Source organism: Mytilus trossulus, chromosome 1 (genome assembly GCF_036588685.1).
Source record: "Mytilus trossulus isolate FHL-02 chromosome 1, PNRI_Mtr1.1.1.hap1, whole genome shotgun sequence".
Lineage (NCBI taxonomy): Eukaryota > Metazoa > Mollusca > Bivalvia > Mytilida > Mytilidae > Mytilus > Mytilus trossulus.
The window spans coordinates 45705607-45733336 of NC_086373.1; the positions used below are offsets into that span (position 1 = coordinate 45705607).

General features: G+C 32.7%; 1 protein-coding gene across 5 annotated transcripts in view; it reads left to right on the forward strand.

Moving 5' to 3' along the window:
• LOC134725567 (inositol 1,4,5-trisphosphate receptor type 1-like) overlaps window positions 1-27730 on the forward strand; it is a 248363-nt gene that overhangs the window by 54309 nt on the left and 166324 nt on the right. For all 5 annotated transcript variants that reach the window (XM_063589500.1, XM_063589516.1, XM_063589525.1 and 2 more), the window contains 6 exons: window positions 3225-3311; window positions 8300-8458; window positions 10257-10355; window positions 13500-13583; window positions 15555-15701; window positions 26920-27015. In XM_063589500.1, coding sequence (XP_063445570.1) covers window positions 3225-3311; window positions 8300-8458; window positions 10257-10355; window positions 13500-13583; window positions 15555-15701; window positions 26920-27015 — 672 coding nt within the window. The remainder of the gene's footprint in view (window positions 1-3224; window positions 3312-8299; window positions 8459-10256; window positions 10356-13499; window positions 13584-15554; window positions 15702-26919; window positions 27016-27730) is intronic.

Consider the following 27730-nt stretch of genomic DNA (forward strand, 5'->3'; position numbering starts at 1 on the left):
ACAGCTGAAAACACATTTGTATTCATAATAACTCTTTCAGCAAAAAAATGTTAAATCTGCAAATTTGCAGAAGCAATTTTTTGTTCTTTCTGCCCAGATTCGAACTTATGCTTTATATGCTTTACATGATTATTTTGGAGAAATCTGTATGCAAAATAAGTTTTCTTTTGTGCCACAACTCACATGCACCAATAATTATGTTTGTGGCTTTCTGCCAAAAATTAGGTATATGATTACACCTCTATGTAGTTAAAATTTAATTTTAATTTTTCACTATGTACAATTGAAAACTGATTTTGGAAAAATTACCAAAAACCGAAATTAAAGCAAGTGATAACATCACTAGAATTTGCCATCATCAAAACATCTTATGCATTGCGACAGAAAAGATTCAAAGAATCTCAAAATTAATAACTAAGTTGTCAAAACTACAAGTTCTTATATTTTCTGAAGTTTTGTTCTTGTTTTTTGACTATCCTAGATACAATACCACCTTATAGATATGTACTCATCTATATGCAACAATACTCCAATTAATTCCATAAAGTATCGTATTTTAGGTACTATATTTGTTGAGATATCTATCAGATTAATGATTGGTTGTTGGTTGTTTAATGTCCACTGGCAGATATTGCATGTATATTTAGGATGGGAATAAATTAACAATTCATACAACAGGTATAGGGCCTGCAATAGGGGTCAACTAGGATAAAGGTTGGTAAATTTGAAATGCCACTGGAAAATCAGGGTAAATTGAATATATATAGGGACTTCAGTCTTGCAAAAAGCTGTTGTTGCAAGGGTTCTTATGTGCAGGAAGTGTAGCCCTCTATTTCTACTCAAAGATTAGGATTTATTATCTCCATTCTGACAAGACATGGTAGAGAAATTTTACATCTCACAAACAGGTTTTAGTGTCAATATTTAGTGACAATATTTCTATTCCCCAGTCACACTTGGGTCTCCTTATTCTTGTAAAATGTTAATAAAACATTTTATTATTTATGTATGGATAAGAAAAGCTGGAGTATCTGCTGAGCTACACTATATCCAGCTTGCTTTCTACAACTTATCATGCCCAAAGGAACAAAGTTCCATTGTTATACCCTACGAAACTAATGTCTTTGACTCATTTGAACTTAGTATTTTGACCTTAATATACTTCTGCAACAGTTTGTCATGGCAGCTCCTCTGAATCCATACAAAAGAATTTAATGAGACTGTAGATAATAACTATGCATGAAAATAAAATGATTTTTGATCAGATTTCCACTCCTAATTTCCTGTATATAAAGACTTAATGAAATGTGTGCTTCTTTTCAGTTGAATATCTTTTTTTCACCTTTTTTATACAACCGCAATAATTTTTGCGGTGGTATATTGGTATCACGTTGTCGTCGTCAGCGTCGTCCGAAGACGAATGGTTTCCGGATAATAACTTTAGTATATGTAAATTGAAATCAATAAAATTTTAATACAATGTTTATAACCACAAAAGGAAGCTTGGGATTGATTTTGGGGGTTATGGTCCCTAAGGTTTAGGAATTAGCGGCCCAAAGGGCCCCAAAACAAGCATTTATCTAGTGTCAGGACAATAAGTTGTGTATAAGTATTTCAATTGTTCTGAAATTGTACCACAATGTTTAATACCATAAGTAGAAGGTTGGTATATAATTTATTGGGTTATGGGCCAACAGTCTAGGAATAAAAGACCAAAAAGGGGCCAAAAACAAACATTTTTGTAGTTTCAAGACAATAAATTGGAGTTATCTTTCTTTGTCCAGAATGGTTGTTGAAACACCTAAAACCAATGCTTTATGAAATCTTCTTTGAAAATTGGAGTGATCTTTCTTTGTCCAGAATAGTAGTTGAATCAACTAAATCAATGATATATACAATATACAATGCAATATTCACTTTTACTACCAACTGATAAATTAAAGCGATCTTTACCATTTAGTGATTACAAGCACTTTGATTACCATTCTAGGGTTATGCCCCTTTACAAGTGGAAAAATTGAAGATTTTTTTCGTTTCTGTTCTCTTAACATGCTTAACTTAAGTTTGTCTCAACTAAATTTAATGAAATGTGTATATATTTATGCTTATTACCTTTTTTTGGCAGCTTCACTTTTACAGTTCTTGAATTATGTCCCTTTATAACGTTGTATGCTAGCAGGGGCATCATCTGTGTCCCTTTGGACACATTCCCCATTTATTTTTTTAAAAGTTACTATTAATTAATATCAATTTTAACCATGACTGTATGACATTTTATATTTAAATATTTTATGATGTATTTAAATGAGTAGTTATTGTTGCAAACTCCATTAAAAATTGAATTGAGATCATTTTTGGTATGAGGGAAAGGGGGAGGTGAAAACAAAATTGGGGGGGGGGGGGGTCAATTTTTCTCATTTCAGATTTCAGAAAATAAAAAAAAAAATTCTTCAAATATTTTTATTTTTTGAGAGGATTAATATTCAATAGCATAGTGAATTGCTCAAAAGCAAAAAAAACAAAAAACAAGTTCATCAGACCACATTCATTCTGTGTCAGAATCCTATGCTGTGTCAACTATTTAATCACAATCCAAATTCAGAGCTGTATCCAACTTGAATGTTGTGTCCATACTTGTCCCAACCGTTTAGGGTTCGACCTCTGCGGTCGTATAAAGCTGCACCCTGCATAGCATCTGGTTAACTAATGCTTTGCCAATTTTTACAAGGGACAGAATTAACACAAATGTAACAAAATCTTGCAGGCAATTGTTACAGCTTTACTAACAAACATAATACACTCACTCAAACTACATGCCATGAAGAGAAAAAATAACTAAAAACTTGCTAATAACACCTGCATATCATTGTTACTTTATTTTGTGATGTCAGGAGTAGAACAAGGGAAAATAGTACAAAGATGATGTGCTTATAATGCATAGAAATATTAAATGAACAATTTCAGGTAAAAAAGAGGAAGAGATTGAATAGTTAACTTATACTAAAAAACTTGCTCAAGGTCTTAGTCTGCTTACTATATTAATTATTTTCCTCATTATCTTGCCATTGGAGAATATCATATGAAACTAGTACAATATATATTTGTAATAAATTGCAGTTTTATAGTTTAAGTTTGAGATAACGATGATGTAATATATCATCAGAGTTGCAATGATATATTGTGAAAAATGAGAATATAATGATAATTTATCTTTATATATTTAGCATGCTGCAGAGTTGGAGAAAAAACAGAATGAACAAGAATATAAAAAACAACTTGGCAATGAAATCCAATATGGCAATGTGGTTCAGGTACATTCTAAATAGAATTATTTCATGTATGTGTTGAGTACATAAGATCTCTTTTTTTTAATACCAGAGGTCACGTCAGTGATAAAGGATAGATTGGAGAAAATAAATTTAAATAATAAATTCAACATAAAAAGGAATATTAGAAATCAGCAAAATACTGTTCAGTACAAACTGACTATATCAACCACCAACAACTAATTCCTCTGAAAAAAGCGACGTATAAAGACACACAACAACTAAAAACACTTTGTTGAGGTAGACTGACTTAGTATAGACTCGCAATGTGGTGGAGTATAACCAGTTTTGTGAGCTCACAAACCTTGCCCTTTGTGTATCTAGTACATATGTCTTTACCCAAAATCACATAATAAAACTCTGCAGAGTACAGCTACCAACAGGACCAGTGTGGACCACTAAACTTGAGTTCATTAAAAGAAAGGCACAATATTTCAGAAGCAGGGTCTGAATGTGCTCTCTACTTGACACAGCTAGCTTCAGCTGTAGATTTATTATACAACTGTAAAAATTGTTTTGGGTTCTTATAATAGAAGGAAGTTGTTGTCTGTGTCGTCATCCCAAGTCACATTTGTTTTTCCGGACTATAACTTAAGTTAAGGTGATTGATTCTCTATGAAATCTTACAAGAAGGTTCAATACAATATAAGGAAGGTTGGGATTGATTTCAGGTGTTGTGGTACCAACAGTTTAGGGAAAAGGGGCCAAAGACAAGCAGTTTTCTAGTTTCCAGACATTAACTTGTGTTAAAGTGTATAGATCTCTGTGAAATTGTACTACAAGGTTCCATACCACCAAGGGAAGACTGGGATTCAGTTTGGGGGTAATTACCCTAAAGGGGAGATTTTTATTTCCATTTTTTTTTGGGGGGGGTCATATTTTTTTCTTCCCAATTTTTGAAAATTTCAAATTTTTAAGGTAATAACCTTAGTTACCAGACAGAGTTGACACTCCAAAGGCATAATTTAAAAAAGAAAATAGAGACTCAAAGATGTATGAGTGCCAATAAGACAACTAGCTGTCCACTATAGCCCCAAGGAACCTGAAGGAACCTGAAGGAAGAGGACTCAGTGATATTGTTTGCCTTAAATTACTGGAGAATAAAGGATTTTTTCCCCTGGAGAAGAATCCCAATTTGAAAAAAAATGGCTTAAAATTATTCCCAAAAAGACAACTTTTTTCCCAAACAGTGCAGTCAAGTAGTAATTGTGCATGAATACAAACTGAAAAACACTCATTTAAACATTTTTCATGCCAAAAAATGACTATATGTACAGATTTGAGGGTCTATTTATGTATCATCACTGACAATAAGGGCTCTTATTTCAAACGAGGGTTTACCTCTTGAAAAGGGATCTGCAAATTGAAGTTCCAGTCAAATTCATGGTTTATTATAAATTTCCCAATTTGATACAAATGAAGCATATTTTCCCAATAAAAAAGGGTAGAGGTAGTTTTGAAAAAAGCCAACAATATCACTGGGACTAAGTTATAGTGAGTTTTGTTGTCTCGCTTATCTTGCGAGACAAATATAGGTATGCTGTTTCCAGCGTCGGTGACGGCAGTGGCGTCAACAATGTATTAATTTGTGATTAGGTCTAGTTTATGGTGAACCACTAGTGATAAGTCAAAGATATTTAATATGCAGTTGTATTAGTATTGGCACATCTGACTACCATGGAGATTATTTGGCCCTGCCACCTCAGTTACGGTCTATTGACTTTGAAATTTTGCTTATTTTTCATGTATTAGTTTGTGATAAGGTCAGTTTATGAGAAATCACTAGTGGTAAGCTAATGATAATTGGTATGCAGTTGTATAAGCATTGGCATATCTCATTTCCATGAAGATTATTTGGCCCTGACCCCTCAGTCATGGTCTATTGACTTTAAAATTTTTTCTTATTTTTCAATTGTATTAGTTCGTGATTAGGTCAGTTTATGGGGAACCACTAGTAGTAAGTTAATGATAGTTGGTATGCAGTAGCATAAGCATTGGCATATCTCATTTCCATGGAGAATATGTGACACCGCCCCCTCAGTAATGGTTTATTGACTTTGAAATTTTGCTTAGTTTACATTAGTTTGTGTTAAGGTTTGTTAAAAGGAAATGTCAATGTATTTGGTATGCAGCTGTATTAGAATTGGCACTTCTCATTTCAATTGAGATTTTTTAGCCATGTACCTTTAGTCATGGTTCATTGACTTTTAATATTTGCCATTACTTGCATGTTAAAGCGTTGCTGTTCTAATTTCAACATTTGCATTATTGAAATACAAAATAAGCGAGACATATCTCTGTGATAACAGTTTATTTTAATGACAAACCATGAGGCTTTTGCTGGATAAGGAATTGAGCAGACAATTACAAGATGAAATGGAAGAATTAATTTAGCCATATTTGGTTAATTTCTTCACTACATGTGACTTGGTTTTCTCAAAGTTATCTGACTGACAAAAATAAATTGACATAACAGGAATTTTGAGATATCAGTAGTAGATATTATACAAATATCTTAGACAAAAAAATGATTTTGAAATAACAGGAAATTTGAAACAAAATTGTTTATAAGAAAAAGAAAGCAAATGCATATTAAAACACAGATTGTTAAAAATGTTGACTGCCCTTAAGAATATTAATTTTGAACCAAAAACAGCTTTTCTACTACAGCAAGATAGACTTTATAAGATAAAGCCTTATAGGACATTAGATTTTTGGTACAGACCTGCAACTGCAATCACCCCCCCCCCTTTTTTCCACTCCTCCCTTTTTCCCTCCACAACAAGTTTTATAAGCAATTTTAACTGAGGATGAAGAAACTATTTTAAAGCGTTTTGTTTGAACTACTTATTTCTATATTTATAATCCTTTATTTGTAAATTTCCTGAAGATTTTTACGCCACCACGACAAAATGTCTAGGGCATATTAATTTATCCCTGCTAATCCCACCGTCCATCCATCAGTCCTTTTGTCTGTCTGTCTGTCTGTTCAGATAAGAATACATTGTTTGTCTGGCTATCTCCTCCTACAGTTTTGGAGGTACAACTTTGATATTTTGTAGGATGTTCATAATGAAGGTGTGCATGGCCACAGGATTTAGATTTTTTTGGTGATATTCTGAAAATGACAGGTAGTTGGACTTTTTTTGGTACTAGCTGCATAAAGAGAGGATGGGATGTTCATTGAACATATAAAGTTAAAACTGTTTTGTTATAAAGATAAATGATACATGGTTTAATTTTCTTAAAGCGGTATTACCTGTCAAACTCATGTTTATCGATTTGACTCAAATTCTCATATTACTAAAAAGTATATCCAAATTATAAAAAGCGTAAAATCAACCAATTCAAATGCAAGGACTGGATAACATGTATCAGCATTTCAAGTGTATAGTAATGTAGAAGCCTTCTAATTTACCATAGAAGGGACCACTGTAGTCTGCAGACAGTCATAATACCCAATATAAACATAAATATAGCTACAAATAGAAAGTGAACTTGTGCAATTGGATTTTCTGTTTGGTTTCATATTATAGGTCAAAAAGATACATTATGTATCATCATTTTTACCTGTATGAAAATTGTTTTTGCAGATCAATCTAACATTTTTTTTTCAATTCCAATGTTGACATTCTTTCCTTTTAATAATCCAACAGGCCTTATTCATGCATTACCCATCTCTAGCTAAGGGGTTACATTGAAGGTCATATGAATACAGAATTAATGAGATCAAATTATTCACTTGCAAGAGAAAAATTCATTAGCAATGGTTCTGAGCTTATTTTGACAAAATTGAACCAAACTGGTTTCTAAAAGCCAATAATTTATCTCACTATTTAAGGTCAAGTTACAGTAAATGGGCTATGTCACAGATTTCAGTAAAATTTTGCATACAACTCTGACTCGATGAACTTCAACTGAAAATCGAAAATTTAATGCATTTATCTCAATTATCGTTTCAAATATTACTGATTGAATTCTTACAAAATGGGTGAACATTTGTATAGAAAGCACACACAATCGGCGAAGACCCTTGTAAAATTTGTCTTAAAATCGCCAAAACTCTAATTCTACTCCATAGATTTTTCTTAAAAAACTATATGTTGTTGATACATAAATTTCTGTTATAATGATGCAAAATAAAGATAGGGTCACCGACTTCGTTTTTACGGTATACCCATTCAAAGTTGCGTTCTTTGTGAAAAAATCCAACAAAACGTCGAAATAATCGTAACGTTATCGCGTTGCAGGCCGTAAAACGTTGATTTTTGACGTTTTTCACTACCAACAAGGTAATAAATTGATTATTAGACAAAAAACGAAGTCGGTGACCCTATGATTATTTAATATCATTTAAACAGAAATTTATGTGTCAACAATATATAGTTTTTTAAGAAAAATCTATGGAGTAGAATTAGAGATTTGGCGATTTTAAGACAAATATTAGAAGGTTTTTTGCCGATTTTATGTGATTTCTATACAAATATTCACCCATATTAAAAGAAATCAATCTGCGTTTTTTCTGATAATAAAAGAGATAAATGTATTATTTTTTCGATTTTCAGTTGTAGTTTAACGAGCCAAGATTGTATGCAAATTTTTAGCAAAATCTGCGACATAGCCCATTTACTGTTCCTTGACCTTAACTTACAATAATGATTGAATAAAAGAATAAAATACTTTTTTTTTTTATCTCGTAGCTATTGCCCTTTTACTCTATCATGTCTATACCTAATACAATTTTGCCATTGAAATAAAATGCCCAATACCTGTTGAACAGTGTTGATGAAAATGTACAAGGAACAATTATTTAGCAGACTGTGTTATAATATATGGTGAAGGTTTCTGGACTGCCATTATGAACTATGAGCTGCCTATTTACCAAGTTTGAATATATATGATATAAATGTTTAAAAATTTATTTTGATCTCAAAAACAAATTGCTTGCAGCATGTTTTATAAATGTTTTCCAGCTATTACATCTCAAAAGCAACAAGTACCTGACAGTAAATAAAAGACTCCCTGCCTTACTTGAAAAGAATGCAATGAGAGTAACACTAGATGTGTCTGGAAATGAAGGATCTTGGTTCTATATCTCTCCATTCTACAAACTTAGACAATCAGGAGACACTGTAAGTCTTTCAAAGAACTAGAGTAAATTAAAATGTGCTTTTGTCAACTTTTCTATACACCATTATGGCAGTCCTAAAGTAAGTAAGAAACCAATTTTCATGGCATTAATAATAGAAAGTTCACTTCCCATTTCTTACGTAAAAGACATGATTTACTTACAGAAAAGAATCTTCTTGTTATGTTACTTGAATGTGGTATAAAAATTACATCATGAAGCAATTGCTGATGTTTACATTATCTGAAAAACTTTATTCAGACATTTTTTTTTAAATATCAAAAATAAAATCATTTTTCCTAAATGATAAATGGAAATTACCAAATCAAGAAATGAACTTTCTTATAGAAAGCACTTTATACTGTAAAGTGTGAAATTTCATAAGAGTCAATTATTTATACGACCACAAAAAAAATTTTTTTTTGGTCATATATTGGTATCATGTTGTCGTCGTCATTGTCATTGTTGTCGTCAGCGTCATCCAAAGATAGATGGTTTTTTAATAACTTAAGAATAAGTTAATAGAAATCAATAAAATTTTAACACAAGGTTTATAACCACTAAAGGAAGGTTGGGATTGATTTTTGGGGTGCTGACCAAGTATTGTTACTTTGAAGCGGATCCATCATCCAAGATGGCCGCTAGTGGGGGGACTTAGTTTAACATAGGACCCTATGGGAAATGCATACAAATGACTTCTTTTAGAGAACTACTGATTGAAATGAAACCAAATGTGGCATGAATGCTCCTTACGAGGTGCTGACCAAGTGTTGTTACTTTGTAGCTGATCTATCATTCAAGATGGCTGATAGTGGAGGACTTAGTTTAACATACGACCCTATGGGAAATGTATACAAAAGTCTTCTTCTAAAGAACCACTTAATGGAATGAAACCAAACATAGCATGACTGTTCCTCATGAGGTGCTGACAAAGTGTTGGACATAGCATGACTGTTCCTCATGAGGTGCTGACAAAGTGTTGGAACTTAGTAGCTGATCCATTATCCAAGATGGCTGCCAGCGGGGGACTTAGTTTAACATAGGACTCCATGAGAAATACATACAAATATCTTCTTTTAGGAAATCACAGAATGGAATGCAATATTAAACCATTATTTTATCTTTTTTGATATAATTTCAAAAACCCAAGTAGAGTCAGGTGAGCAACACAGGCTCTTGAGATCCTCTAGTTAGAACTTGTTTTTCATGATGATAAAGGAATTTATTTTTTAGATATTACTATTAAATTTTGCTATTTTTAGCCATGACTACAATTTATGATGTCATTTTCTATTTAATACTTTTATGATGTATTTAAATGGGTTTTTTTTTTTGTATTAGAGTTACCTCCCTTACAATACTTTTGTTATAATTTTCTAAGATGCAGGACTTAAGTGCAAAAAAAGAGCCAAAAACAAGCATTTTTAAAGTTTTCAGACAATAACTAATCTTAAAGTGTATGGATCCAATATTTTGCAAATGGTTCATAATTTTTTTTCAACATTTTTCAAATTTCAAATTTTTGAAAAGTTTCAAGAAGAAATCTTCAATTGCACAGTATTGCCCATTAAATTTGTAAAATCTTTGACCACATTTATGTTGTGTTAGAAACCTATATTATGGCAAAAATTTGATCACAATCCAAATTCAGATAGTATCAAGTTTGAATATTGTGTCCAAATTTGCACAAACTGTTCAGGGTTCGACCTCGGCAGTCGTATCAGGCTGCTCATTTTATTCTAATTTGAAATAGGTTTTTACTGTGACATAATAACATATTTGGTGAAATGTTTTATTTGTAGGTTGTGGTTGGAGACAAAGTGGTATTGAACCCAGTCAATGCAGTTCAACCTCTTCATGTTAGTAACTATGAACTGGCAGATAACCCTGGATGCAAAGAGGTTTGTTTTTTGTTACAAAAATGTACATGTATAGGAAAATATTTGGTACATTATTATCCACAAAGGTATCACTTATATTTCTTGTTAGTTAAAATTAAATTGATATTGAGTGACTTAAAGTTTTTGAAGAATAGTTAAGGTTTAGGTCACTCAATATTCATTAACACATAAGTCTGACCTGACTAAAAACACTTCTTAAAATAAATGACAAATAAGTGTTGGAACTATATTTCATGGTTCAATATATAAAAAGGTTATATTTTGGTTGATGGCATGTTCAAATTTGGGGTTTAATGTAGATCGTAATGAATTTGTGGTCAAATCAACTTGAACTTATGGGACATATATATAAAAATAAGAAGATGTTGTATGATTGCCAATGAGACAATTCTTCATCATATAACAAATGATGTAGAAATTGACAACTAGGTCAAATACCTTCTTTAGCAATGAGCAAAACCCATTTAAAATAGTAAGCTTAAAGGGCCCAGAAATAACACCTGTTAAACAATTTAAACCAAAAAAAAAATCAATTATAATTACATTTAAACGAATATTTAATATTTTTTTTTTTCCTACTTACTTCTTTAAGAATTCACAGTTATGACAAAGTGTTTATAAAATAGCGAAATATTGTGTAAAAATTCTTCTTTTATGAATATTTGAAACAAAACAAAATCACAATTTAATTTTATTGTTTAATTTGTAGCTAGTGCTAAAAGGGTTATTAGATGTCTAATTCATGTTCACCTATTTGACCCAAGCTCTCTTAATTGATTAATAAAGAACTAAAACAATCATTCATTACAAAATGTCCCAAAAAAATTAACAATGCATGGACTCTTTATCATGTATAAGCATTTTCATATAGATATAAGAAGATGTGGTATGAGTGCGAACAAGACAACTCTCCATCTAAGTTATAATTTGTAAAAGTAAACCATTATAGGTTAAAGTATGGTCTTCAACACAGAGCATTGGCTCACACCGAACAGCAAGCTATAAAGAGCCCCATTAATCACAAGTGTAAAACCATTCAAATAGGAAAACCAATGGTCTAATCTATAAAAAGAAAAATGGAATCGAGAAACAAGTTATGTACCACACCAACAAACGACAACCTCAGGTTCCTAACTTAGGACAGGTTCAAACAAATGCCAGGGATTTAATTTCTAAATATGTACCAACCTTCACCTTTACCTGAAACAAAAGTGTAACATCACAACAGAGAAAGACACACAATGAAATATCACTTGAAATGGCTTTACTCAATCAAAAGACTTCTAACACAAACAAGTGAACATACACTGAACAAATGCAAAATCAATAAAATAAGGGATGAGAGGTCAAACAACATCAGAAAGACAAACATAACTTGGACAAAATGCTGCCAAATCAGCATTTGTGCATATATTAGAAAAAGGAATTATTAGAATCTGGAAGTTTTAGTTTCTGAAAACTTGATATGAAATATATGTTGAAAACTAACCAAATTAAAGAGGGAAAAGGGGGTGGGGGCTAGCCATGCATTCATTTTTTATGCCCCATTTATTATGCCCCATTTATGGGCATTATGTATTCTGGTCTGTGCGTTCGTTTGTCCATTCGTCCATTTGTCTGTCCGTCCCTTCGTCCTTTCGTCCCGCTTCAGGTTAAAGTTTTAGGTTTAAGTTTTTGGTCAAGGTAGTTTTTGATGAAGTTGAAGTCCAATCAACTTGAAACTTAGTAAACATGTTCCCTATGATATAATCTGTCTAATTTTAATGCAAAATCAGAAATTTTATCCCATTTTCACGGTCCACTGAACATAGAAAATGATAGTGCGGATGGGGCATCCGTGTACTTGGAACACATTCTTGTTATCATTTAAAATTATTCAAGTTTCAAATAATTCCTTATTTGAACTAGATGCTATCTAATTATTAATGGAGATGATTTCCAAAGAATGCCAAAGTCAAATAACCTGTTAAAATCATTAAATACAAATAAATAGACAAGCATGTGCAATCTAGATCTAAAACTGATAATTTTTTCTAGGTGTGTTTGATTTAATGTTATAAATACAATTATATAGATATAGGAAGATGTGGTATGAGTGCCAATGAGACAACTCTCCATCCAAATAACAATTTATAAAAGTAAATCATTAAAGCCTTCAACACGGAGCCTTGGTTCATACCGAACAGCAAGCTATAAAGGGCCCCAAAAATTAGTAATGTAAAACCATTCAAACGGGAAAACCAACAGTCTAATCTATATAAGAACTAGAAACGAGAAACACATATGAACTACTTAAACAAACCACAACTACTGTACATCAGATTCCTGACTTAGAACAGGTGCAAGCATTTGCAGCAGGATTAAACCTTTTAATGGTACCAAACCTTCTCGCTTTTCTGAAACAAAAGTATACCATCACAACATTGAAAAACACACTATAAAATAGTTATGGTCGTTTAAGCTATGTTTGTCTCCTGCTCAATATGGTGGACAACTGGAAATCCATGCTCTTCTGTTTCACACAATGCAGTTATTGTTAATTTATTCTAGAATGTTCATATTAGCAATATCTCAGACTAGATTGAAAAAAGTTATGAAATTATGTTCAGTAATGATCAGTAATGTGTGGAACGCATTTGAGAATCAGTGCTGACCAATTATTTCTATTGAATTTTTGTCACTTTGAAATGTCAATTCTATAGGAAATATCAATTTAAGCACCTACAATTCTTGCCAAATATATATACTTCAGATTAAAACTAAAATATGGAAAATTTATATGAAACTAATTTGTGTGATAATTTAACTAATGTATTTACCAAACATCAAATGTTAATGTTCAAAGTTAAATGCCACACCATATCTAAGTTCTAAATTACAAATTTAAACCTACTGAAAACACTGGACTAACTCCATGAAATTTGAGGAGTTCAATTGTTTACTGTTGAAGAAAAGAGAAATAATGATGACATCAGCTTTGGTTAAGAAAGATTAAATCTATTGTTAGTTCCTCCCTCTACTCCTCGGATAGTGGCCTCATTTGCACCCAAGAATAACATCTTTTTCTTGGAATTTATACATTTGTAACATTCATTATACATGTATGATTTACTTCTATAAATAGATATTGAATATGTATTTCAGGTCAATGCTGTAAATTGTTCAACATCATGGAGATTAACTTTATTCATGGATTACAGAGAAAATGTAGAAGATGTGTTAAAGGGGGTTTGTATATCATTGTATTCATTTAAACTTCACCTATTTTTACTTCAACTTTCAAATATTCAATCTGCCTGAAATAAGCTGTTAGGTTTCTTTCTCTCTTTACTGAGATCAGTTGTGAGATCCATTTCTCTCTCTATTTAATCTCTCTACTGAAATCAGCTGAAATGCAAAATTGTTCAGCTAGACATGATCTACAAATTAGTCTTATGGTTGAAATCGTCAGTCAACTCCCCTTGGGACCCTTTGATGACATTTTTTTTCCAAATTTTTGCGTTTTGGCTTATATTTTAAAATTGAATATGCGAAAAAGATGAGCATGACAAGATCTTCAATAAAAACAATATTGTAAAATCCTTCGATGACTTCTTATTGGAGTTATTTACCTAGGGCCTTTAAATTAGCAAGACAAGTCTACTAACAAGTCAAATTTTATGATATATATAGTTAGTTTTTTGTTAGTAGACTGTCACTCTTTATAGGACTGATTGCCCTTAATTTAGGAGTTTTTTACCCTCTTTTGTGTTTTGAGCACAACTTAAGAAGATGGAGAGAAACTAAACTACAAGATCAAAAACACAGATTTTTGTCCTGTATTCTATTAACTGCTTGTAGTCATTTGATAATTTATGTATCATTGCCATTTTGCTTAGTTTCTTTTTATACTCCTGCTTTGATAAAAGTGCAAGGAAAGGGGGGGTGTATCATCAGTAAGCAGTAGCTAGCAGTTCCACTCGTTCTGTTAATTGGACTCTGACTTCTTATGTTTTTTTTAAACATTGGCTTCAGGTTTAAAAGGAGAGGGGTGTGTGTGATCTCACAAAACATGTTTAAACCGCCTCATTTTTGCGCCTGTCCCAAGTCAGGAGCCTCTGGCCTTTGTTAGTCTTGTGTATGATTTTTATTTTTAGTTCATTTATATATTTGTGAGTTTAGTTTAACATTCATTATCACTGAACAAGTACACATTTTTGTTGAGGGGCCAGCTGAAGCACCCGTCTGGGTGATGGATTTTTTAGCTGTGGTGAAGACCCATTGGTGGTCTTCGGCTGTTTTATGCTCTTTGGTAGGTTGTTGTCTCTTTGACACATTCCTTATTTCCATTCTTAATCTTATTCTTGCTAACAATGTTGGAGTGTGTTATTTGTTGAATATGCATATAGACCAAGGTGAGCAACACAGGCTCTTTAGAGCCTCTAGTTTTCATTTTTGTCTAAAACTAAAGGAGTTAAAGAGAAATTTAAAAGCAAAAAATATGAACAAAATAAAACAAACAGGTTAGCCAATAAGGCACGATTTTCACACTATTTATAGGATTCATTGCCATTAAATTTTGTGTTTTTTTTAAATTTCGAAACTTTAATAGATAGGTATGAATTATAAGCAATGACAAGTAAGTCTATGCTTTGCACAACATCACATTCAATCTTGCTGTGTTTTTAGGAAGTTATAGGAACTATATTCTGCAGGACAAGATCTAACAATAAGTTAAGACAACCAAAAGCTATAGTCCATTCCTTATAAACTAACTGCCTAATTTCTAACAACAGAATTTAGGAAAAAAACAAACATAACAGACATAAACAATCAACAACCACTTGAATACAGGCTCCTGAATTGAGATAGGCCTATACAGAATGTGGCATTGGCAAGTGGTGTTTCAGTACAACTATACCAATCATTCATTTTGAAAAGCTGGAAGTTTTAAAGTTTTATTTTTTTCATACAATTTAAGCAAAGGATATAAGAAAGAGATATGCTATGTGTTTCTTAAAGAGCTGTATAATAATGTGTTTTAAGCATCCTTGAATCAAGTAAACTTCTGTAAGGTAAATGAATTGTGCTGATCCCCTCTTTTCCCCCTCCTTTTCGTGATACTTTTGATGATTTAAGAACTCCAGTAAATTCTGGAATACCAAAAGCAGTATTTGATTGATTGGTGTTTGCTTAAAATCAATAAGTATAATTTTGTAGGGAGATGTTGTAAGATTATTTCATGCTGAAGAACAGATGTTTCTGACAGGAGATGATTACAAGAAGAAACAATATGTATTCCTCAGGATGACAGCAAGAGCCACAGCTACAACAGCCACTAGTTCCAAGGCTCTCTGGGAAGTAGAGGTACATTTTTATATTTAGCCTGTTGTTACTAGTATTTTTGAATTGAATTGTGTTCATGGCACTTGGACACTTCAAAGTAAAACATATATGGACCAGGGCTGGACATTTTTTCAATCTTGTGAGACTTTGTAACATAAGGCTATGAAGGTAATCATTAGGGAATCAAGGACATTCTAGCAATGACTGACATAAAAACAATCAGTATGAATTCTGTGAACTGACATAAAAACAATCAGTATGGATTCTGTGAACTGACATAAAAACAATCAGTACTGACATTAGTTTATTGAACTTAACATGTTGACTTGTCAGCAGTTAAGATCAGAACAGAGATGGAAAAACTCAAATCCATGTACTTTTGTCAATGATCCTTGAGTTCTCTCCACATTATTTCTGCAAATAACATAAGATGCATGTCAAAAATTATCTAAAATTACATTTTTTCATCAATTTAAAATCTGTGGATGCACAATTAAATTTCACACCTGTGAGTTATACTTGTACTTATGCAGACAAAATAAGATTAATTTCTTTCAATTTTTTTGTTTTGATCTTGACATTTGAATTTTATTATTCAGTCAGTTTAAAAACATGTACTATTATCATAAAATAAATTATTTAGATGCAAACTAGTTAAAATATGGGGAAAATCAAAAAAGATTGTTCATTGTCCAGTACTTTAGGCGAGGGACATTTGAGCGCATTGATAAGACATATAAGCCAGAAAAAAAATCTGACTGTTTAAATAATAAATAAAATGTTTTAATAGAATCAAGAAAGCACAATATAAAAAACAAGCACTTAAAGTCTGTTGTCTGCTCTATGGTCAGGTTGTTGTCTCTTTGAAACATTACCCATTTCCATTCTCAATTTTATTAAAGGGAAACTTCGCAAAAAAAATCAAAAATTGATATAATGTTAATTCTGTATAAAAATACTCAACTTCATAGATATTAAAGTTTTATTCTGCTAGATGGATCACCATCGATTTTTAATTTAGAGTATCAATCCTCTGCGTGCCGCCATTTTGTCATCTTGTCCGTTTAATAATCAGGATATGTCTGTAAACCACAAAGGACCAAAACTGCAGTAACCTAATGTAGTCGTAATTGCGTGTCGATATCATGTCAATCGTACGGTTGTTTTATCCAACTAACTAACTTGATACGGAAAATGTTATTATTTTTTTGAATAACCGTGGTCTGTTGTTTTTAAACTGTTTATATGGGAATTACTTAAAAAGTCAAAGTCAAAGTCATAAATGATCATACATAAGTGTTCAGTGAAAATGGTTTTTGAAAATCAAATTTGTTCATAATTCTTTTATGTAATAAACTTATTTAGATAAATTCCCTTATCTGATCACCAGCATGGCTAAAGGTATTACTCCCGGCAAAGGTATTGCAAGGTGACACTGTTACGGATTAACTGCAATACAGAGACGCTTACTTGTTGTTAACGTAATGTGTTGTAACGTCACATGTTTATTACGTCTTTGTATATATCATAACGTCTTTATGTAGAATAGTAAACAGTTGAAATCTATACACCTCTCTTATCTTTAACACAACAAAGCGAAGTACTAACAATATTCCCAAACAGACATGTCCAGGTATTCAAGCGATTTCCTGTCGGGCTTCCAAGTTCATGCATCGTTTCACTTCTGAGGGTATTGATCAGTGTACACGGCCGATAACTTGTAATTTTCCATTTTGAACTATCAGGTGTATAATCTTATATACATCTCTGTCTTGCGTATCCGATAGTGATATGCTAGTCATTACTAAACTCATACGCTTGTTTATAAATAACATTTCTGATGTAAAGAATATTATTTATAAAAATCTAAATAATTTCAAAAAAAAAGATTTGATAAAATAAAAATTGATTTACATATTTTTTTCAAGGGTTTTGGGAAAATGTAAGAATATACTCGTTGTAAATAGTGAAGGACAGATTATAACATACGAGAAATATTGATTTAACAAAAATGTACGCACTTGTTGACCATTCGTTTATACGCCTGAATAGAAAGTTACGGAACTATAGATAGTCGCAATTTAAAATATATACATGTCTACATTTAACATAAGAAAGGAATACATTTTGTTTAAATTGGGGTAAAAAATTTGTAAATAGACTAGTCCATGTATGCCAACAGTATGTAATCATCTGATGTCGATGGACTATTGTATACCAAAAGAAGAAGAAGAAGAAGAGAAGATTTAAATCAGAGAAATATATTATGTCTCTGTTTAAATACAGGTTGATATATAACTTGCTTTGGTTCATTGAAGTTATGGACATAGTAAAATCACAGATTTATATTTCAATTAGATTGTTCTCGAACAAAGGAAGAAATTCGTGATCATCACAATTGTTGTGTAGAATGTGTAATAATGAGAACATGGTTCTGAAAGTACATTATGCCAAATTTCCTGTTCCAACATGCCTGTTATATATATGCCACTGGACGTACACTAATTATCCCAAAGGAATGTGAATATTTTCCAGGAAAACTATTGAGTATCAATGTTTCAAATTAATTTCGAGATTTATTTTCTTGTTATTCAATAACAGAAATTTAAAAGAACAAACTGCTTGTCCCCCTTAGGGGTATTAATTAAGTCATTAAAATGAATAATTGATTACAATAATTAATCATAAATGCGCAAAGATTTAAAAACAAAAGTGTTTTCTCTTTATTCGTACATATTCTAGGGGGTTCATTCTATAAACGTATTTACACTTTCGGTATTTAGCTGTATCCTGCCTCCAGAAGGTAAGATCAAATTTCAGAGAAGGTGACCATTCCCTACTTTTCTGAAAAATCAGTTAAAATAAAATCATATCTTTTGCCAAAACTTTGAAATATTAAGATAATGCTACTGTCTTTTATTATATAATTCGCATAAAACCTCATTCAGTCTCGATCGTGGCTTCTACAGCAGCCAAAACTTCCTTAATAGTCACCTGGTTTTGGCAGTCACCTGCCTCCAAAAGTGACTTTCAGACCCTATAAAAAAATACCCGTACTTAGTGCAATCTCAGAAATATACATATAAGAGGCTGTATAATTAACATCCCACATACATCAACATGTATTGTAAACTATGTGAAAACTATATTTTATATTGAACAAAAAACAACAGAACGCATATTCTGATGCATATCAAATTTATGCATTAGAGCTTGAAAAAAATGTACATAATTAAAATAAATTAAATCATGCGAAATTCCATGAATGCCCTTGGCTTATTGAAGTAATTTCAAAACTTGGAAGTCACTCGAACAAAAACTCTTAAGCTGAAGTTTATGTCATTACATGTACATTTCAAATTCAGAAAATATTGCATTTAAATGGAATTTTGAGGTAGGTGTTGTTATGTTTTTAATATTCAATCGTATTATTTTCACATTTATGGATTTGAGCCAGTCAAATGGGGCTCAATCCTTAGTCTAATGTGGATTTGACAGTAAATCAGACCCAAAAGAAAAAAATGTTTTTTTTGACAATCATAAGGATTAAACACATGTTTTCTAGCGTTTATTTGAGAAACAATTCATGCTAGCCAAAGAGTTATTGGAAATATTTTGGTCAGATAGAACAGCCACACAGGACACATTTATGTTCGTTTTAGTTTTTTAAATTACTGAATATGTTCTTTTTAATAGAATCTAAATAATTCATGCAAGCAATAGATTTGTTATCATTTCACATTGCTATGTGAAAAGTTATTTCTGAAATATATTTTGTTATCTCGATTTATACAACATATGCGGGAAAATAATTCTGTGAATTTAATTTTTGTTTGTTTATATCATTTGGATTGAAAGGTAATTTCTTTATATGAAGGTGATTGAATCAGCAGCCGTCCACAACAATAGGGTATATAGTTTTGGCATATTTGATTTATTTAAATGTAAAACATTTAACCATTGATGAACAGCATGATGAACATACCTCGGTTAAAATGTGTGTTTTGAATGGATGTTTTTTTAAGCTTTTTGTTCATAGTAACCACCTACATGGAAATCAGCTAATACTCTGTGTCTATAAATGTTGTCCAATTTGCAATGTTATTAATAAAAGGATAATAATGATTACTTTGATAGCAAGGCAGTACATGAAGTTAAGAAAAACTAAATGTTTCCAAAAAACTTCAATGTTTTCAGCTAGTGATATAACTTTGACTACTTAGACAAATTTGCAACCATGGCTCCTATTTACATTATGACATCAATTCCTAAAAATATGAGAGAAAAAAAGAACCATACATTTTTTTAAATTTTATATCACAATTCTTTTGTTAATTAGTTGTCTTTTTTCTAGATGTGTTTTTTTCCTTTGAATTCCTACACAGTCAGAATGTTGGGGATACATGGTCCCCATCTATCTGTTCATCATACAACTGGGGAAACATGGTCCCCATCCATCTGTTCATCATAAAACTAGGGAAACATGGTCCCCATCCATCTGTTCATCATACAACTGGGGAAACATGGTCCCCATCCATCTGTTCATCATACAACTGGGGAAACATGGTCCCCATCCATCTGTTCATCATACAACTGGGGAAACATGGTCCCCATCCATCTGTTCATCATAAAACAGGGGAAACATGGTCCCCATCTATCTGTTCATCATACAACTGGGGAAACATGGTCCCCATCCATCTGTTCATCATAAAACTAGGGAAACATGGTCCCCATCCATCTGTTCATCATACAACTGGGGAAACATGGTCCCCATCCATCTGTTCATCATACAACTGGGGAAACATGGTCCCCATCCATCTGTTCATCATACAACTGGGGAAACATGGTCCCCATCCATCTGTTCATCATAAAACTGGGGAAACATGGTCCCCATCCATCTGTTTATCATACAACTGGGGAAACATGGTCCCCATCTATCTGTTCATCATACAACTGGGGAAACATGGTCCCCATCCATCTGTTCATCATAAAACTGGGGAAACATGGTCCCCATCCATTTGTTCATCATACAACTGGGGAAACATGGTCCCCATCCATCTGTTCATCATACAACTGGGGAAACATGGTCCCCATCCATCTGTTCATCATACAACTGGGGAAACATGGTCCCCATCCATCTGTTCATCATACAACTGGGGAAACATGGTCCCCATCCATCTGTTCATCATAAAACTGGGGAAACATGGTCCCCATCCATCTGTTCATCATACAACTGGGGAAACATGGTCCCCATTCATCTTTTCATCATACAACTGGGGATACAGGGTCTTTCTCTCTCTCTCTCTCTCTCTCTTTTTTTTATAGTTCTTAGTTTTCCGGAATCAACTCGGTTCTTCATTCTTCTAGCTTTCTTGTTTCTTTATCCATATGAGACTGACTTCATACAGGAAGTTCTTATGAAGAATAAAAAGAAGTTAGCAGTATCCTTTAATCACAAGTTCAGCTATATAGATGATACTCTCTCACTAAATAATCCAAAATATGGCAACTTTGTATCCCATCGAACTTGAGATAAAGGATATAATGGTTACAGTTAAGTTCACCTGTAAGTTTCACGGACGCCATCACAAGTGTGTTGACTGTAATATGGAATTTCTATTTCACAGATGATAATGGATATATAAGTTCCAAATACATTAACTACAATCTCTTCCCCTTTTCCATGTATGTGATGTACTGACTTATTACCAGGTTTATACTAACATGTGCAGCACATTCATTGCCCTATGTGAAGCAGTTTTTGGCATGATTTGTGTTGCTCAGTTACAAGTTTTCTTTGTTGTGTTTTGTATACTTTTGTTTTTCTGTTGGTCTTTTTCTTTTTAAGTCATACCGTTGTCAGGTTATTTTTACTTTACTTATGATTTGTAATCTTTAGCCTCTCTTTAATTATTGTTAAGTGTTCATGTCTGACTGGCAGATTTTGTCTGAAACTAACTTCTATTTTCGGTTAATTAGTCAATGTTAAGTTTTTATTCACCTGTTGAAGGGATGTATAGCAGTATACCATTGTAAGTCTGTCCATCTGTCTGCCCGTCTGACTGGGAAAATCCTGCATTTTTGTATGAATATAAAGCCATAACTCGGAAACATACAATCTAAAATTTATAAAATTCAAAAGGGAGCTTACGTCAATAGATACAAACAATAGACTAGAGTTTCATGAAAATTGATGAATGCCATTTTTGAGGTACTGTCCAACATACTGACAACATTTATTCCTATGATGAAAAAATAAACAGTCAATCAAAGACAACAGTGAACAACAAATGGTCTTAAGGTTGACAATCTGAATTAGTAATTAATTGTGGTTAAGAGCCCTGAAGTTTGAACCACCAACTATAATCCTTTTTTATTTTTTATTAAAAAGTTTTTTATTAATGTGTGTATCTCTCCAGATTGTTTGTAAATGTTGTTGACATACCTTTCCTTGACTTTGTCCATGTTAATTTTATAAGAGCACAGATATAGGATATGAAAGTTTAATATTTGCTGCTGAGATGTACCTCTTTTTTTTTTTTTTTTTTTTATATCATAGAATGAAAATAAGCATGCAACATTTATACACTGAATAAAGAGTATTTTAAGTTCTGAATTAAGAGTATTGTACGCTCTAATCTTTTTGCAACAATATAATTTATACAAGTAACAAATTATTAATAATGAATATTTTATAGTATTGCATAAATATTCTCATTAAAATAGTATAAAGCTTGATGATGGTAAGGCTCTGGTTTTGATATTAGACATGACACTATGGTATAACGAAGGCAGTCTGTCCATATGTCAACAAAAGCTTGATGATGGTAAGGCTCTGGTTTTGATAATAGACATGACACTATGGTATAATGAAGGCAGTCTTGTCCGTTTGTCAACAAAAGCTTGATGATGCTAAGGCTCTGGTTTTTGTCTCGCTGGACGAAGTCAAAAAGCAAGACATAGGTATGCTGTTTCTGGCGGTGCCGGCGTCAAATAATGTATTAGTTTGTAGTTGAGGTCTAGTTTATGGAAAACAACTAGTGGTAAGTCAAAAATATTTAGTATTCAGTTGTATTAGTATTGGAACATCTCATTACCATGGAGATTATTTTGCACTGCTCCTTCAGTTATGGTCTATTGACTTTAAAAATTTGGCTTAGTTTTCATGTACATGATGTATTAGTTTGTGATTAGGTCAGTGTATGGGGAACCACTGGTGTTAGGTTAATGATAATTGGTATGCAGTTGTATAATCATTGGCATATCTCATTTCCATGGAGATTATTTGGCCCCGTCCCCTCAGTCATGGTCTATTGACTTTGACACTTTTGCTTAGTTTTCATGTATTATATTAGTTTGTGATTAGGTCAGTTGTATTAGTATTGGCACATCTCATTACCATGGAGATTATTTTGCCCTGCTCCTTCAGTTATGGTCTATTGACTTTGAAATTTTGCTTAGTTTACATTTGTGTTTAGGGAACTACTTATGATAAGTCAATGGAATTTGGTTTGCAGTTATTTAAGCATTGGCACATCTCATTTCAATGGAGATTGTTTAGCCATGATGTACCTTTAGTCATGGCTCATTTACTTTGAATATTTGTAAAACTTACATGGTAAAGTGTTTGCATTATCGAAATTACAAAAAAGGGAGACATATCTCTGTGATAACAGTTTATGATATTAGACATGACATACTAGGTATAATGAAGACAGTCTGTAGTGTATGTCAACACAATTCTCTATGATAATCTAATTTGCTTTTTCCTGAAATTTTATCACAGTGCTAGAATTTATAAAGGTAAATCCCTTTGAATTTGTATGCCCCATCTACTAGATGGCATCTAGGGGCATTTTGTTTTTCTTTTTGTTCATCTGTCCTGCTTCAGGTTAAAATTTGTGGTCAAGTTAGTTTTTGATGAAGTTAAAATTCCAATCAACTTGAAACTTAGCACACGATCCCCTGCACATAGAAAACAATAGTGTGAAGGGGGCATCCTTGTACATTGGACATATTCTTTTTTATGCCCCACCTATGATAGTAGAGGGGCATTATGTTTTCTGGTCTGTGCGTCTGTTCGTTCGTCCGTCTGTCCGTCCGTCTGTCCTTCCGTCCGTCTGTCCTTCCGTCCGTCCTTCCGTCCGTTCGTCCCGCTTCAGGTTAAAGTTTTTGGTCAAGGTAGTTTTTGATGAAGTTGAAGTCTAATCAACTTGAAACTCAGTGCACATGTGCCCTATGATATGATCTTTCTAATTTTAATGCCAAATTATTGTTTCGACCCCAATTTCACAGTTCACTGAACATAGAAAATGATAGTGCAAATTTCAGGTTAAAGGAAATGTGAGCTTTTGCCATCACTTGGCGTCTGTTGTCGTCGTAAACTATTTCAAAGATCTTCTCCTCTGAAACTACTGAACCAATTACAACCAAACTTTAGCTGAATGATCCTTAGGGTATCTAGAATAAAGATTGTGTTTTATTTTTCCATTTTGTGAAAAAAACATGGCCGCCACGGCTAAAAATAGAACATGGGGGTAAAATGCAGTTTTTGGCTTATATCTCAAAAACGAAAGCATTTAGAGCAAATCTGACAGCGGTAAAAATGTTCATTAGGTCGAGATCTATCAGCCCTGAAATTTTCAGATGAATCCTACAACCCATTGTTGGGTTGCTGCCACTTAATTGGTAATTTTAAGGAAATTTTGCAGTTTTTGGTCATTATCTTGAATATTATTATAGATAAAGATAAACTGTAAACAGCAAAAAATGATCAGCAAAGTAAGATCTACAAATAAGTAAATATACCAAAATTGTCAATTGACCCCTTAAGGGGTTATTGTCCTTTAATGACAATTTTTCACAATTTGTTCATCATATTTGCTAACTTTAAAAAATCTTCTCCTCTAAAACTACTCAACCAAATTCAACCAAACTTCAACTGAATGATCACTAGGGTGTATAAAATAAAGTTTGTGTTTTATTTTCTATTTCGTCAAAAAACATGGCCGTCATGGCTAAAAATAGAACACAGGGTTAAATGCAGTTTTTGGCTTATATCTCAAAAACTCCAGCATTTAGAGCAAATAAGACCAGAAGTTACAGTATTTATAAGGTCAAGGTCTACCTGTCCTGAAATTTTCAGCCGAATTGGGTAACTGGTTTTTCAGGTATAATGCCCTTGAATTGATGATTTTAAAGAAATTTTGCAGTTTTTGGTTATTATCTTGAATATTATTATAGATACAGATAAACTGTTATAGCAAAAATGTTAAGCAAAGTAAGATCTACAAATAAGTCAATTTGACCAAAATTGTCAATTGACCCCTTAAGGAGTTATTGCCCTTTAAAGACTTTTTTCACAATTTGTTCATCATGTTGACTTACTTTAAAAAATCTTCTCCTTTGAAACTGCTGTATCAATTTCAGCCAAACATAGGCTAAATGAGTTTCAGGGTATCTAGTATAAATTTTATATTTTATTTCCCTGTATGTCAAGAAACATAGCTCCTATGGCTAAAATAGAACACAGGAAAACATTTTTTTTTTTTTGCTTTTGAAGAAAATAGGACGATTCAAAGAACATTTAAATAAATTGAAAAGCCAAAATAATCATTGATGAGAGATTTAACCAAAAAAATTAAGGTGAGCGATTCAGGCTCTTGAGAGCCTCTTGTTTATGAAGATGCAGTCCAATCAACTTGAAACTTAGAATACATGTTCCCTGTGATATGATCTTTCTAATTTAAATGCCAAATAAGAGTTTTTGCCCCAATTTCACGGTCCTCTAAACACAGAAAATGATAGTGCGAGTGGGGCATCCGCAGTGGCGGATCCAGAGGGGGGGTTCCGGGGGTCCGCACCCCCCCTTTATTTTGGCCGATCAATGCATTTGAATCGGGACATATGTTTGCACCCCCCCTGCACCCCCCCTTTGCCCTGGGCTAGCACCCCCCCTTTCGAAAATTCCTGCATCCGCCACTGATCCGTGTACTATGGACACATTCTTGTTTTTTTTAGATTGACTGAGCCATTTTACTTACTTCTGATAAGATGCTTTCTAAATATTTGATTTTGTTATTGCTGCAATTTCAATACGCACTAATGTATCAATGATCCTCTTCAAGGTTGCAGCAGCTTTTTCCTGTTATGTCCATTATTAACTCATTATATTTACTGAATAGCTGAATCAGCATTAGTTCATATTATTTTAGAGTTGGTTGTTTAACCCTCTGACCTTCTTAAGTAAGGCAAATTGATTTTTAAGGGAGATGTAGGTTAATAATTATTTCCTGTAATTGGTCATTTGACCAACTTAATAAAGTTTTTGGTAAAAGCAATCAACAATGAAATTGGGATTATGCATCAACGTCAATCTTAGTACACATACTTATCAAAAACTATTAAACTTATATACCAAGTAACAATTTCGACACTGATTTCAGGGTTCCCTGAACATGGAAGATATATAATAACATATCATTATGGACACATATTCCTGTTGTTATGTGTTTTAATATAAATAAGAAGATGTGTTATGAGTTCCAATGAGATGACTCTCTGTCCAAGTTAACAATTATAGGCCAAAGTACAGCCTTCAACACAGAACCTTGGCTCACACCGAACAGAAACCAATAAAGATCTCCAAAATTACTTGTGTAAAACAATTCTAACAGGAACATCAACATGCTGATCTGTATAAAAAAACGAAAAAACACCTATGATCAACACCAACAAATGACAACCACTGAACTACAAACTTCTGACTTAGAACAGATGCACAAAGAATGCGGCAGTTTAAATGTTTTAAAAGGTGCCAACATTCACCCTAACCTGAGACAGTAGTGTAAAATTTCAACATAAAAAGACACAATATGAAATATCATTGAAATGGCTTAACTTGAGCAAAAGGACATTTAAATAAGAACAATTAAACATACATCTAACGAGTAAGTTTGAAGAGACATGTATTGTCGAAATGGGCATCCGGTGCAAGAAAATTGGTACCGTTAATTTTATTTGATCTATGACACAATAGAAATACAATAGTAGAATAGTGTTATATGAAACAATCTACGCAGGTAAATTTTAATATTTTAATTTTGTTGTTAGGAGTACGGAAGTAAACATTTTTTACAAAATTAATAAATTTGTTCAGAGTATGTAAGTTTTATCTGCAAAGATATATGTCTGTGTATGGATATTTTGTGTACAAGTTGATTTTTTTGTGTATTGACAGGTTGTACATCATGATCCATGTAGAGGTGGTGCAGGACAGTGGATGAGTCTGTTTAGGTTTAAACACTTGGCAACAGGACAGTATTTGGCTGCAGAGGTATATATAATACTAAAATAACGAGGTCCAATTTGTCAGCCATCATGGGGTAAAAACAACAAATCATAGAATTCAACTTCATATATAGCGAATATAGGACAATGGTGTTGATTAAAAATTACACCACTCCAGACCCTTTTGTTGTCCACATAATTAATATTGCCAATAATTAACAAGTTCCAGGTTGAATCCGATACCGATACCAATAGCATATTCACCTGTTACCTATTACCTTATCTGACCGTTCCGCATCTGACAGGCGCACCACCAAACGGTGTATTTAGGATTTTGCTATATACACGAGTCATTACCACAGGGTTGACACTACTAAATTCAATCATTGTCACATTGTTCCCTATTGTAGTATTTTAATCAGTATGACTTTCTAAGATGACAATACGAATACTAAAAATCTTGACTTAAATTGAGGCGTATAGGTACAGTTTTCAATTTGTTAGCCGGCATGACGTAACACCGCAAATCAAAGAATTCAACTTTATTTATAACTAATATAGGACAATGCTGTTGATTAAAAAATACTCCATTCCAGGCCCTTTTGTTTTCCAAATAATTTATATTACAAATAATTGATAAGTTCCAGGTGGGCAGGTTCAAACAGAAAGATTTTGAAACGAGGGAAAACTGTGCATCTTATAATCGGCATGACTTTATCAGATAATACGCATAGTTATATACTTTAAATTCAGTCACGGAC